General features: G+C 38.3%; 1 protein-coding gene across 1 annotated transcript in view; it reads right to left on the bottom strand.

Moving 5' to 3' along the window:
- The window catches only part of LOC118394406 (pinopsin-like), a 66586-nt gene extending 50993 nt beyond the window's left edge, over positions 1–15593 (bottom strand). Inside the window, exon 1 of the mRNA XM_035787583.2 lies at positions 15221–15593. Within this exon, the coding sequence (XP_035643476.2) occupies positions 15221–15593 (373 nt within the window). The remainder of the gene's footprint in view (positions 1–15220) is intronic.
- Positions 15594–16533: the final 940 nt, after the last annotated feature.

Genomic DNA, 16533 nt, shown 5'->3' with positions numbered 1-16533 from the left:
TGCTACATTGTGGGTTTGCATGCTACATTGTGGGTTTGCATGCTACATTGTGGGTTTGCATGCTACATTGTGGGTTTGCCTGCTACATTGTAGGTTTGCAACATTGTGGGTTTGCCTGCTACATTGTGAGTTTGCATGCTACATTGTGGGTTTGCATGCTACATTGTGGGTTTGCTACATTGTGGGTTTGCCTGCTACATTGTGGGTTTGCTACATTGTGGGTTTGCCTGCTACATTGTGGGTTTGCATGCTACATTGTGTGCTACATTGTGGATTTGCCTGCTACATTGTGGGTTTGCTTGCTACATTGTGGGTTTGCTTGCTACATTGTGGGGTTTGCTTGCTACATTGTGGGTTTGCTTGTTACATTGTGGGGTTTGCTTGCTACATTGTGGGTTTGCTTGCTACATTGTGGGTTTGCTTGCTACATTGTGGGTTTGCTTGCTACATTGTGGGTTTGCTTGCTACAATGAGGCTATCAATTCAAACTTGGTATGTTTTCATTGATATTCTTGACCCATCTGGGCCTGTGAGATTTGTGGATTTATGAGTTCTGAAATTGCAATATATATATATATATTAAATGGCACTAATAAATACTTACTGTATCTCGTGGTTTCTATACATAGACATTCAGATACTCCATTAAAAATAAAGTGCCCAGTATCTTCTCTGTGCACTGACCCCAGGACCCCAGTGACATCTAATTAAACAACAAACCATCTAATTAAACAACAAACCATCTAATCAAACAACAAACCATCTAATCAAACAACAAACCGTCTAATCAAAAAACAAACCGTCTAATCAAACAACAAACCATCTAATCAAACAACAAACCATCTAATCAAACAACAAACCGTCTAATCAAAAAACAAACCGTCTAATCAAAAAACAAACCGTCTAATCAAACAACAAACCATCTAATCAAACAACAAACCATCTAATCAAACAACAAACCGTCTAATTAAACAACAAACCAACAAACCATCTAATCAAACAACAAACCATCTAATCAAACAACAAACCGTCTAATTAAACAACAAACCAACAAACCATCTAATCAAACAACAAACCGTCTAATTAAACAACAAACCAACAAACCGTCTAATTAAACAACAAACCAACAAACCGTCTAATTAAACAACAAACCAACAAACCATCTAATCAAACAACAAACCATCTAATCAAACAACAAACCGTCTAATTAAATAACAAACCAACAAACCATCTAATCAAACAACAAACCGTCTAATTAAATAACAAACCAACAAACCATCTAATCAAACAACAAACCGTCTAATTAAATAACAAACCAACAAACCATCTAATCAAACAACAAACCGTCTAATTAAACAACAAACCAACAAACCATCTAATCAAACAACAAACCGTCTAATTAAATAACAAACCAACAAACCATCTAATCAAACAACAAACCATCTAATCAAACAACAAACCATCTAATCAAACAACAAACCATCTAATCAAACAACAAACCAACAAACCATCTAATTAAATAACAAACCAACAAACCGTCTAATTAAACAACAAACCAACAAACCATCTAATCAAACAACAAACCATCTAATCAAACAACAAACCGTCTAATTAAACAACAAACCATCTAATCAAACAACAAACCGTCTAATCAAACAACAAACCATCTAATCAAACAACAAACCGTCTAATCAAACAACAAACCAACAAACCATCTAATCAAACAACAAACCGTCTAAACAAACAACAACCCATCTAATCAAACAACAAACCATCTAATCAAACAACAAACCATCTAATCAAACAACAAACCATCTAATCAAACAACAAACCATCTAATCAAACAACAAACCATCTAATCAAACAACAAACCATCTAAACAAACAACAAACCATCTAATCAAACAACAAACCATCTAATCAAACAACAAACCATCTAATCAAACAACAAACCGTCTAATTAAACAACAAACCAACAAACCGTCTAATTAAACAACAAACCAACAAACCATCTAATCAAACAACAAACCGTCTAATTAAACAACAAACCAACAAACCATCTAATCAAACAACAAACCGTCTAAACAAACAACAAACCATCTAATCAAACAACAAACCATCTAAACAAACAACAAACCATCTAAACAAACAACAAACCATCTAATCAAACAACAAACCATCTAATCAAACAACAAACCATCTAATCAAACAACAAACCATCTAATCAAACAACAAACCATCTAATCAAACAACAAACCATCTAATCAAACAACAAACCATCTAATCAAACAACAAACCATCTAATCAAACAACAAACCATCTAATCAAACAACAAACCATCTAATCAAACAAACCATCTAATCAAACAAACCATCTAATCAAACAACAAACCATCTAATCAAACAACAAACCATCTAATCAAACAACAAACCATCTAATCAAAACAACAAACCATCTAATCAAACAACAAACCATCTAACAAACAACAAACCATCTAATCAAACAACAAACCATCTAATCAAACAACAAACCATCTAATCAAACAACAAACCATCTAATCAAACAACAAACCATCTAATCAAACAACAAACCATCTAATCAAACAACAAACCATCTAATCAAACAACAAACCATCTAATCAAACAACAACAACAAACCATCTAATCAAACAACAAACCATCTAATCAAACAACAAACCATCTAATCAAACAACAAACCATCTAATCAAACAACAAACCATCTAATCAAACAACAAACCCATCTCAACAAACCAACAAAATCTAATCAAACAACAAACCATCTAATCAAACAACAAACCATCTAATCAAACAACAAACCATCTAATCAAACAACAAACCATCTAATCCAACAAAACTAAACAAACAACAAAATCTAAACAAACAACAAACCAAACCAACAAATCTAAAACCAAACTAATCAAACAACAAAACAAACCAAACCATCTAATCAAACAACAAACCATCTAATCAAACAACAAACCATCTAATCAAACAACAAACCATCTAATCAAACAACAAACCATCTAATCAAACAACAAACCATCTAATCAAACAACAAACCATCTAATCAAACAACAAACCATCTAATCATACAACAAACCAACAAATCTAAACAAACGACAAACCATCTAACAAACCATCTAATCAAACAACAAACCATCTAATCAAAAACAACAAACCATCTAATCTAATCAAACAACAAACCATCTAATCAAACAACAAACCATCTAAAACAACAAACCATCTAATCAAACAACAAACCATCTAACAACAAAACTAACAAACCATCTAATCAAAACCATCTAATCAAACAACAAACCATCTAATCAAACAACAAACCGTCTAATCAAACAAAACAAACAACAACAAACCATCTAATCAAACAACAAACCATCTAATCAAACAACAAACCATCTAATCAAACAACAAACCATCTAATCAAACAACAAACCATCTAATCAAACAACAAACCATCTAATCAAACAACAAACCATCTAATCAAACAACAAACCATCTAATCAAACAACAAACCATCTAATCAAACAACAAACCATCTAATCAAACAACAAACCGTCTAATCCAACAACAAACCATCTAATCCAACAACAAACCGTCTAATTAAACAACAAACCGTCTAATTAAACAACAAACCAACAAACCATCTAATCAAACAACAAACTGTCTAAACAAACAACAAACCATCTAATCAAACAACAAACCGTCTAATTAAACAACAAACCAACAAACCATCTAATCAAACAACAAACTGTCTAAACAAACAACAAACCATCTAATCAAACAACAAACCATCTAATCAAACAACAAACCATCTAATCAAACAACAAACCATCTAATCAAACAACAAACCATCTAATCAAACAACAAACCATCTAATCAAACAACAAACTGTCTAAACAAACAACAAACCATCTAATCAAACAACAAACCATCTAATCAAACAACAAACCATCTAATCAAACAACAAACCATCTAATCAAACAACAAACCATCTAATCAAACAACAAACCATCTAATCAAACAACAAACCATCTAATCAAACAACAAACCATCTAATCAAACAACAAACCGTCTAAAGAAACAACAAACCATCTAATCAAACAACAAACCATCTAATCAAACAACAAACCGTCTAATTAAACAACAAACCAACAAACCATCTAATCAAACAACAAACTGTCTAAACAAACAACAAACCATCTAATCAAACAACAAACCATCTAATCAAACAACAAACCATCTAATCCAACAACAAACCATCTAATCAAACAACAAACCGTCTAATCAAACAACAAACCATCTAATCAAACAACAAACCATCTAATCAAACAACAAACCATCTAATCAAACAACAAACCATCTAATCAAACAACAAACCATCTAATCAGACAACAAACCATCTAATCAAACAACAAACCATCTAATCAAACAACAAACCGTCTAATCAAACAACAAACCATCTAATCAAACAACAAACCGTCTAATTAAACAACAAACCAACAAACCATCTAATCAAACAACAAACCATCTAATCAAACAACAAACCATCTAATTAAACAACAAACCGTCTAAAGAAACAACAAACCATCTAATCAAACAACAAACCGTCTAATTAAACAACAAACCAACAAACCATCTAATCAAACAACAAACCATCTAATCAAACAACAAACCATCTAATTAAACAACAAACCGTCTAAAGAAACAACAAACCATCTAATCAAACAACAAACCGTCTAATTAAACAACAAACCAACAAACCATCTAATCAAACAACAAACCGTCTAATCAAACAACAAACCATCTAATCAAACAACAAACCATCTAATCAAACAACAAACCATCTAATCAAACAACAAACCATCTAATCAGACAACAAACCATCTAATCAAACAACAAACCATCTAATCAAACAACAAACCGTCTAATCAAACAACAAACCATCTAATCCAACAACAAACCGTCTAATTAAACTGATGCTCCGCTGATGGAGAGCTGTATACAGCCAATCAAATTACTCAAATCAAATAGAATTACTCTAAAATAATTTGTGTTTTATCCATGACTCACACAGAGTGACAGCGAATACGAGATCTAATATTCCCGTCATTATGTGGAGTAACCAACCCGGCGTCTGTCCTTGGCCCTCAGGGCATAACGCAAATCTTATTTAAGGTTCATTTGGACTTTTTGTAAATAGGTTATGTTGGTTGGCAAAGCAGATGCCTCTGCCCAAGATTGTGCCACCTCGCTAGCATGTAATTGACATGGGACTGATTATTCAAAATAGGGCCTTATGGAGTGGGACACCAACTCGTAGGATGTCTTTTCTTCTTTAACTAGGACCCCGGTGTAATCAGAGAGGCCAGCAAAATCTAATAAACTCAAAATAAATGTGATCTGAAATGTTTTTAAATGAACTTAATAAGATTAAATTCACTTGAGCAGTTCCCCCATCTTGGGTTAATCCCTCATGCATTGTGTGTTTGTTTTTCACACAAAAAAATGTCATAAAGTAAATGTTCTGGTATTATACGGTTTGTATACAAGATGGAATGATACCTACATTTGTCAAATAATTGACTGCCGTCATTTATGATATCCATTGTGGCCGATAAATAAAAATCTGGAGATCTTTAATCAGTGCAATGTTTTCAGACAAGTTTCCCTATGAAAAAGATAGATACGAGAGCTCACCACATTTCACCACAACTGTTTTGCTAAAGGTTTTCATGCATACACATCTGTAGTTCCACCCTAGTCTGTATGGGTTCATATTTGAAGATTAAGGTTGTACAAAATACATAACCGAGCATCAGAATCTTTATCTTTATCTTTAATCTTTAAAATATAATCAGCAAGAGAATGAATAGAGGCCCATTGTTAAAGGTTTGGACATAGAACTGAAATGCACAGTGCCTTCAGAAAGTATTCACACCCCTTGACCTTGCCAAATGTTGTGTTTAAACTGATTTAATTGTCTTTTTTTTGGTTACGATCTACACAAAGTACTCTGTAGTGTAAAAGTGGAAGAAAAATTGTTTACAAATGTTAGAGTTTATGAAATGTAACACTAATATATCTTGATTCAATGAGTATTCAACACGCTGACTCAATACATGTTTTTTAGACCTACCTTCAGCAATGCTTCGTGATCATGCATACGTGATATCCGATGAAGGTAAGAATGTTTAAAAAGAGGAAGAAAGTATTTTCCAGTACAATGGAGGACAACAGATTTTCTGAAAGATAAGGATAAAAATGCAAAGAGAGAAGAGTTGGACTGGCTAAATGGGAGGCCGGGGCTGCTAACTAAGCAAGAGGAGAAGAGTTGAACTGGCTAAATGGGAGGCCAGCCTGCTAACTAAGCAAGAGGAGAAGAGTTGGACTGGCTAAATGGGAGGCCAGCCTGCTAACTAAGCAAGAGAAGAAGAGTTGGACAGGCTAAATGGGAGGCCAGCCTGCTAACTAAGCAAGAGAAGAAGAGTTGGACTGGCTAAATGGGAGGCCAGCCTGCTAACTAAGCAAGAGGAGAAGAGTTGGACTGGCTAAATGGGAGGCCGGGGCTGCTAACTAAGCAAGAGGAGAAGAGTTGGACTGGCTAAATGGGAGGCCAGCCTGCTAACTAAGCAAGAGGAGAAGAGTTGGACTGGCTAAATGGGAGGCCAGCCTGCTAACTAAGCAAGAGGAGAAGAGTTGGACTGGCTAAATGGGAGGCCAGCCTGCTAACTAAGCAAGAGGAGCTAAAGAGTTAAGCAAGAGGAGAAGAGGACTGGCTAAATGGGAGGCCAGCCTGCTAACTAAGCAAGAGAAGAAGAGTTGGACTGGCTAAATGGGAGGCCAGCCTGCTAACTAAGCAAGAGGAGAAGAGTTGGACTGGCTAAATGGGAGGAGGCCAAGAGAAGAAGAGGGCTGCTAACTAAGCAAGAGGAGAAGAGTTGGACTGGCTAAATGGGAGGCCAGCCTGCTAACTAAGCAAGAGGAGAAGAGACTGGCTAAATGCCTGACAAGAGGAGAAGAGTTGGACTGGCTAAATGGGAGGCCAGCCTGCTAACTAAGCAAGAGGAGAAGAGTTGGACTGGCTAAATGGGAGGCCAGCCTGCTAACTAAGCAAGAGGAGAAGAGTTGGACTGGCTAAATGGGAGGGCCAAGAGGAGAAGAGTTGGACTGGCTAAATGGGAGGCCAGCCTGCTAACTAAGCAAGAGGAGAAGAGTTGGACTGGCTAAATGGGAGGCCAGCCTGCTAACTAAGCAAGAGGAGAAGAGTTGGACTGGCTAAATGGGAGGCCAGCCTGCTAACTAAGCAAGAGGAGAAGAGTTGGACTGGCTAAATGGGAGGCCAGCCTGCTAACTAAGCAAGAGGAGAAGAGTTGGACTGGCTAAATGGGAGGCCAGCCTGCTAACTAAGCAAGAGGAGAAGAGTTGGACTGGCTAAATGGGAGGCCAGCCTGCTAACTAAGCAAGAGAAGAAGAGTTGGACTGGCTAAATGGGAGGCCAGCCTGCTAACTAAGCAATTCACAGGAAAGATGTGACTATAATAATGTTTTCCAGTGTTTAACCTGCTGTGGTCTCAGGCCATTAAGTCGAGGCAGCAGGTTCTAAAGTCATTAAGTCGAGGCAGCAGATTCTAAAGTCATTACAGACATCACTTATCTACAATAATGGCAGCTAAGGTCCAGGGGCAAGACGGATGTATGCAACATTCAACTGTTTAACAGATTCTGAAAAATAATTTTAATAATCTTACAATGGCTAGCAGGGTTGGTCAATTCCATTTCAATTCCAGTCAATTCAGAAAGTAAACCAAATTCAACATTTTCCTAACTGAAAAGGATTAAATAGAATTGTAATTGAAATTTCAGTTTACTTGATTTGTCTGGAAATGAAATGGAATTGACCCCAACCCTTAAGCTGGTCAACTCACAACATCAACTAAAGGACGGTGTGCAGACTTGAGATCTGCAGTCTCTACTTGAAACTACAATAAAGCTGTCATCCTGCCTACGTTTTAGTCACACCCTGATCTGTTTCACCTGTCTTGTGCTTGTCTCCACCCCCCCACCAGGTGTCTCATATTTTTCCCCATAATCCCCTGTTTATTTATACCTGCATTTTCTGTTTGTCCGTTGCCTGGTCGTCTTGTTTTGTCAGGTCTTACCAGCGTGTTTCCCATTTCTCCAGTTCTCAACTTCTTGTTTTCGTCCCGGTTCCGACCCTTCTACCTGTTCTGACCTTGAGCCTGCCTGACGTTCTGTCCCTTATTGACTCTGCCTTACAAACCTCTCCCTGTGTCACGACTTCTGCCGAAGTCGAAGCCTCTCCTTGTCCGGGCGGTGCTCGGCGGTCAACGTCACCGGTCTTCTAGCCATCATTGATCAATTTTTCATTTTCCATTGGTTTTGTCTTGTCTCCCTACACACCTGGTTTCAATCCCATTTATTACCTGTTGTGTATTTAACCCTCTGTTTCCCCTCTTGTCTTTGTCAGAGATTGTTTGTTATTCAGTGTTGTGTTGTTTTTGTATTGGTGTGCGACAGGTCCTCGTACCCACTTTGTTTATTGTTTACATTTAGTGTTTGGAGTACGTTTCGTTTATTGTTATTAAATACCTCCATTACACTTCTCCTGCGCTTGACTTCCCTGCCACCTATACACACGACTCTGACACCCTGCCCTCAACCTGCCCTTTGACTGCCCCTTTATTATAATAAATATTCTGAGAACTGGACTATCCGCCTCCTGTGACTGCATCTGGGTCATTTCCTGAGTCGTGCTAGTTATGCTAAAAAAAGCTGAGGGATAGGCCAGGAGAAATGTAACCACTCTCAAATTCATAGACAGAGCTATGGATGCAAGGACTGACCATCCGTGATGTAAAAAAAATATTGTTTTAAAGATGCACTATGCAGAAATCACTCCGCCATTTCCTGGTTGCTAAAATTCTAATACCGTAGTTCGCCTAATTTCAGTTTGTGACAAAACAAGCAAGTATGACGTAAAGAATCATTGTACCCTCTAGACATGCTGTGAAATATATTTTCCATTAACAAAAATCTTGTATTTTCAGCTGCTTGAAGCTGGTGTACAAAACCCTAAAGTAAACTCAAAAAATAAACTTAAAAATGGGAAGCATAGAAATAGAGCACATAGAACAGATCTGCCGCTTCTTAGACTTGCTTTCAATGAGAATGACCGATCTATATCTCACATGTCTCTGTGAATTTGGTCGGGTTGCCCAAAAAAGTGACATATTGCAGCTTTAACCATCTTTTGGTGCTACTATGGTGTTTGTTTACATTTACATTGTTTACAAACATTGGGGTTAAACAAGCTTATATTTTAGGTTTTGATGGGGTGTGACAGTTTAACTAAGCTCATGAGGCATTTAAAAGTTATATTTTTGAAGAATCAATGGGTATATTATAATTCATTTATAAGTCCAAAAATGGATGTTGCAACTAAGGATTCTAGCCTCAACACACATTTCTGAGGAAGTCTTCCATTGACATGAATTAATGATTTAAGCAAAATTCTGAGTGTTGCACGCTTAACTCAACTCTGAATTGGCTCTGATGTGAGAGGTTATCCCTGGTCAGTATTTTCCGTCACACAGCTAAAAGTGTGGGTGCTGACGAGTGTGGACTCTTGCTTCACACTCTATCGCGCATATCAAGATATTTATCTCTGATACCTAACATATAAACATTTTTGTACATTATGTGTATACTTTCTGTTTTGGTCCCCAAAAGTGATTCTCTCCTATCAGCATGATGTATGACACATACTGATGATGTATGGTCCTTCTGTAGCTCAGTTGGTAGAGCATGGCGCTTGTAACGCCAGGGTAGTGGGTTCGATTCCCGGGACCACCCATACGTAGAATGTATGCACACATGACTGTAAGTCGCTTTGGATAAAAGCGTCTGCTAAATGGCATATATTATTATTATTATTATATATTATATATTTTTTAAATATTTATATATTTATGTATGACACATACTGATGATGTATGACACATACGGATGATGTATGACACATACTGATGATGTATGACACATACTGATGATGTATGACACATACTGATGATGTATGACACATACTGATGATGTATGACACATACGGATGATGTATGACACATACTGATGATGTATGACACATACTGATGATGTATGACACATACTGATGATGTATGACACATACTGATGATGTATGACACATACTGATGATGTATGACACATACTGATGATGTATGACACATACTGATGATGTATGACACATACTGATGATGTATGACACATACTGATGATGTATGACACATACTGATGATGTATGACACATACTGATGATGTATGACACATACTGATGATGTATGACACATACTGATGATGTATGACACATACTGATGATGCATGACACATACTGATGATGTATGACACATACTGATGATGTATGACACATACTGAAGATGTATGACACATACTGATGATGTATGACACATACTGATGATATATGACACATACTGATGATGTATGACACATACTGATGATGCATGACACATACTGATGATGTATGACACATACTGATGATGCATGACACATACTGAAGATGCATGACGCATACTGATGATGTATGACACATACTGATGATATATGACACATACTGATGATGTATGACACATACTGATGATGCATGACACATACGGATGATGTATGACACATACTGACGATGTATGACACATACTGATGATGTATGACACATACTGATGATGTATGACACATACTGACGATGTATGATACATACTGACGATGTATGACACATACTGACGATGTATGACACATACTGATGATGCATGACACATACTGATGATGCATGACACATACTGATGATGCATGACACATACTGATGATGTATGACACATACTGATGATGTATGACACATACTGATGATGCATGACACATACTGATGATGTATGACACATACTGATGATGCATGACACATACTGATGATGTATGACACATACTGACGATGTATGACACATACTGACGATGTATGACACATACTGATGATGCATGACACATACTGATGATGTATGACACATACTGATGATGCATGACACATACTGATGATGTATGACACATACTGACGATGTATGACACATACTGATGATGCATGACACATACTGATGATGCATGACACATACTGATGATGTATGACACATACGGATGATGTATGACACATACCGATGATGTATGACACATACTGATGATGTATGACACATACTGATGATGTATGACACATACTGATGATGTATGACACATACTGACGATGTATGACACATACTGACGATGTATGACACATACTGACGATGCATGACACATACTGATGATGCATGACACATACTGATGATGCATGACACATACTGATGATGCATGACACATACTGATGATGCATGACACATACTGATGATGCATGACACATACTGATGATGTATGACACATACCGATGATGTATGACACATACCGATGATGTATGACACATACCGATGATGTATGACACATACTGACGATGTATGACACATACTGACGATGTATGACACATACTGACGATGTATGACACATACTGACGATGTATGACACATACTGATGATGTATGACACATACTGATGATGTATGACACATACTGATGATGTATGACACATACTGATGATGTATGACACATACTGATGATGTATGACACATACTGATGATGTATGACACATACTGACGATGTATGACACATTGTTCCTCCTCTGAGTATTTTCCTGACAAGCCTGCATAAAACCAGCCTGAGTCCATAACACTGAAACAGAGAAATAATCAGCAGTGACTCTGTGACTTGTACAGTAATTCCTTAGCCACAGCTGACGGAATAAGGAGCCTTGTTGTGGTAGCTAAGCAACAGTGCTTAGCTACCACACTCCGTGCCTCAGATTCAGATGCCAAATACTTGTCAAAGAGTTTTAGTAAATTGTCTCCTTGCGGATGGCACTGTGGCTGTGTTTATATTTGTTTCACTAATTGGTATTTTTTAATTGGAAAAATCAGATCAGAAAAAGATCTCTGAAAAAGATCTTATGTGATTGGTCATAAACTCAATTTGTAGAAAATATGTCCGAATTGGGCTGCCTGTGTAAACGCTGCCTGAGATACCATTTCAGAGGCTAATTTAAGCGATGCGAAACCACGAATATCTCTGAGATATAGTTGGTAACCTAGAAAGCAATAAAGCGAGACTAAGAGACGTGCTTCAGTGTGTCTGAAATGATCACAATGAAATACCAAATCCCATCCAAAATTACTAATACATCTCTGAGGAGCTGGTATGATGGTGTGTGAGCTTCCTTTCAATTTGGAGGCATAAAACTCTTTGAGAAGAGAAAAAGTCAAGAGTGTTCTGCGAGTATAAAACGTTTTAACAATGTCACAAAGAAACCACCAATGTAGCCTGAAGGGATGTACTAACAATGTTCCTATATCAAAGAAAGTTGTAAATGTGTTCTGATACTGCCCACAACTCCACAGAAAATCACTTTTTTTGAGTTTCAGAAGAAAGCTGTTGAAGACAGGAGAACATCATTTTTCGAACTATATCAAGTTTCTTTCTCATTTCCCAATAACACATTAATTACAGCCTGCTGGAGTATCACTCAAAATCATTTTCATGGAAAACGCATCTGTATATTTAATAGTGATGGTTGTATTCTGTTGTTCACCGTGGCTCACTGCCACTACCTAGGAAGCATTTCTAGGCAAACCAGTGTGGAAGACTTTTTAATGAAACATTTAATCTAAATTGGATGGCAAATACTAGATTCATGGTACAAAGTTGAATGTGCAATTTTGAGACTGTGAGCATTTGCCCCCCTCTGAATGTCTCTGCACCGCCCTGCATCGCTTCATCACAAGGGACAGATGGAAAACCAACACGTATATCTCTTTGTGACCGCATGTCGGGCTGACAGTACAGCCTTTAACGTTGGTCATCACGAAAGGGACTAGTATTGGCTGTGATTTGGGGCAGCTAAAACTGGTTTAGATGTGCCATACTGGATTGAAACATTTACATTTACATTTAAGTCATTTAGCAGACGCTCTTATCCAGAGCGACTTACAAATTGGTGCATTCACCTTATGACATCCAGTGGAACAGCCACTTTACAATAGTGCATCTAAATCTTTTAAGGGGGGTGAGAAGGATTACTTATCCTATCCTAGGTATTCCTTAAAGAGGTGGGGTTTCAGGTGTCTCCGGAAGTTGGTGATTGACTCCGCTGTCCTGGCGTCGTGAGGGAGTTTGTTCCACCATTGGGGGGCCAGAGCAGCGAACAGTTTTGACTGGGCTGAGCGGGAACTGTACGTGACATTTATTTTCAAAATGGTGCCAATTGGTATCAATGCAGGTCTGGACAAATAAAAAACGTGTATGCTCGTGGGTTTTTTAACGGAGACTATTAACGAGAGCTATAGCTGCTCAATACTGTTGTATTAAGATAACAGAGAGCCCAAGATGTTATTAAAAGAGAAGGGGAACAGGCTCCGATCTAGAACAACCTGAGCAGCCCCAAATACGGCCAGTTGAATTAAACTTGTGTTTTTATTGGCAAACAGATCGCAGGAATATAGATGATTCTTCCTGTACAGCCTATTGAGGCCTGGTTGGATGGACTAATGCACTTTGGACAGTTTAATGTGCAAGGCATCAAGAGAGTTGGGCTTTGGGGAGAGTTATGAGGATGCCCAACTCCAAAAACAACTGTAAAACCCAACAACACAAAGAGGTCGACTGATATCTCTGAATAAGCCAGACTGGAGTATTTACATCAGCAGACATTTTATCTCATGAGGCTAAGCCAGCATGGCACAGATCTAAATCAAATAATCAAGGGAAACTCCAGACATTTGTGAGGGAGTGAAACAGCATCACAGAACTGATAACGTTGCACAATTCAGCTCGCTTGAAATCACATGACATTAAGTCAAGGGTATCCTGAATATCTGGTAGACAGCGAACCTATCACACAGCATGTTTTATCAGTAATTATAAACTGGGTGGTTGGAGCCATGAATGCTGATTTGTCTGGCAGATGTGGTATATCAGACAGTATACTGTACCACAGGTATGACAAAACATGTATTTGTACAGCTCTAATTACATTGGTATTCACTTTATAATAGCAATAAGACACCTCGGGGATTTGTGATATATGGCCAATATACCACGGATAAGGGCTGTGTCCAGGCACCTGCATTGGCTATATACCACACACCCTCGGGCCTTATTGATTAAATAGACAGTTATAACACCCACAGCTGATTGTGACTGAAGCTTTAAGTATCTTTTGACTATTATAATGTTGTATATGATTCTTGGCAAAGAGGCCCATGGTGAGTCTATTGTCGACTTTACAATATGTCTTGTACAGTCATCCAACCAAAATGCAAGGTCGGTGAGAGTACATGACAGCGACCTGCCGGTGCCCTCAAATGCCTTTTCATTATCCTTTGAAGTCAACATATTTCATGGCAACTTTGATAGTAGCCTTCCTGACAGTTCCTGAAAACCATTAGAACGGACTATAACATACAGTATATGACTCGCGATACGTTCGGAGGGGCGCTTTAAACAGTTATAACGACTAGACAAAATGTCTAAACGCTTTTTGCAAATATGATGAGTCCTTTAATGTATATGGACGCCAGTGGACGGAAGAGCTATTTACATGTACTGTAGCCTATACTTACAATGATGAAAAACATAATGCAGATTGATCGACCAGAGATATTTTTTTTACTAGCCTGTTTTGAAAATGTTTATGACAAGTTAAGGTATTTCATTTATTTTGAATATTTTAGCTATGACAAATAAATGAGTGACAGACTTCAGAAGGGATTTTGCGACAAGATTTCTGACCCATCATTAACCTTGACCTGCAAACCATCGTAAGAAGCCTATCGACGTGCAATTGTAACATTCAAATGAAATGATAAAATAATACTACCAAGCATAGGCTGTCCCCTCTTTACGCATTGTGCTGGCCAGATTCCAAAAGTGCACACCACATCTAGGGTAGACTAGCTCTTTTAAAACCACATTTTTAAACGTAACCAAACATTAATGGAGCAAAGTTACAGTACACTTACCTAATAGTGAATTGGCAAAGCCGTACCATACACACCCACTTTCTCCTATGAGCCATCTTCCCTGTGTACTTGCCGCGAAACTGAACGGAGTTCCCACCACACACACCAGCAGATCACTGAATGAAATGTTAATCAGTAGCAAGTTGATAGGCGAGCGCAGCACCTTGTAACGGCAGAAGAGGACGAGAACCAGGAGGTTGTTGAGGAATCCGAAGCTGCCAATAAAGCCCAAACACACTGAGACTATCAGGTTCCCGGTCGGGCTGAGAGTGGTGCGGGATAAATTGTGTTCCAGGTGCCTGTCTGCAGCACCAGTACACAGCGCGCTATTGGCCCTCGTGCAGCCGCTGAAGCTCACGTTGGACACGATCATCGCAATCCGTTTTCGCTACACAAGCACGCGCAGTGGATTGCACAAGAGCTAATTTGTGCTTGGCATTTTTAGGAAAGTTGGAAAAATGTGGGCTTCTGAGTTGGCTAACAATATATTAAAGTTGATGGCAGATTCACTTGTTGCTCTGGGGAATTTGTTTTCCAAAAGTGGATCAAAATAGGCCGCGCGCTCGTTGGGAATGTATAACTTTGTTTTCCAGTTCAGGGTTTAAAACCAGCATAAAGTTTGAGGGGGCTGTGCTCCACCGTGTGGTAGTCTACTCAGAATCCACACGCACGGCTGGATAAGACTCCCCCCGTCAGTGTTTATATTGCTGTACCACTTTCACAGCTGACGTCGGCGCCAGTGAACAGCACGTCCTCACAGGGTCTGTGCTATGCTATCCCGGGTACTTGGAACATTACAGAACAAGTGGACTACAGCAGGCTATACCTTCCATATGCTGCCGACTCTCAATTTACTTCGATTAAAATCTAACTAGATTTAGGCTAAGTGCAGTGCTGTGATAGTTTCAGTGATAGGCTCATGTTATTTTGTGCCGTAGTAACCGCCACACGTTCCTGTTGGTTGCGGGCGCTGTCCATGGTCCTGCAGCCTGTGTGTCCTGAAGTCATTGCCAATTTGACATCAAAGTTCTAGAAAACGCCAACAATCAACGGTGCGGACAATTTCAGAATCCCCTGAGAGAAGAGTCTTCTGTTCCTATTGTTTTACTTGCCTTTTCGTTGGTAGCACTTAATCACTTCTTAAAAGGTTAAATCAAATGTAAGTCAGTTATAGGCTACCTACAGCCTGTGCCTGGTTTGTGCTTGCTATCAGTCTGTATTTGTTGTTAGGGCCATTAATAATTTCTCAGTAAAACAAAGTTAAAGTTGCAGATCCACTATAGTCTGTTCATTATCTGTAAAGTGTGTTTTAT

The sequence above is a fragment of the Oncorhynchus keta genome, chromosome 15 (assembly GCF_023373465.1).
Source record: "Oncorhynchus keta strain PuntledgeMale-10-30-2019 chromosome 15, Oket_V2, whole genome shotgun sequence".
NCBI lineage: Eukaryota > Metazoa > Chordata > Actinopteri > Salmoniformes > Salmonidae > Oncorhynchus > Oncorhynchus keta.
Note: the sequence above shows the minus strand (reverse complement) of the source record. Positions and strands in the feature narration are given on the sequence as shown.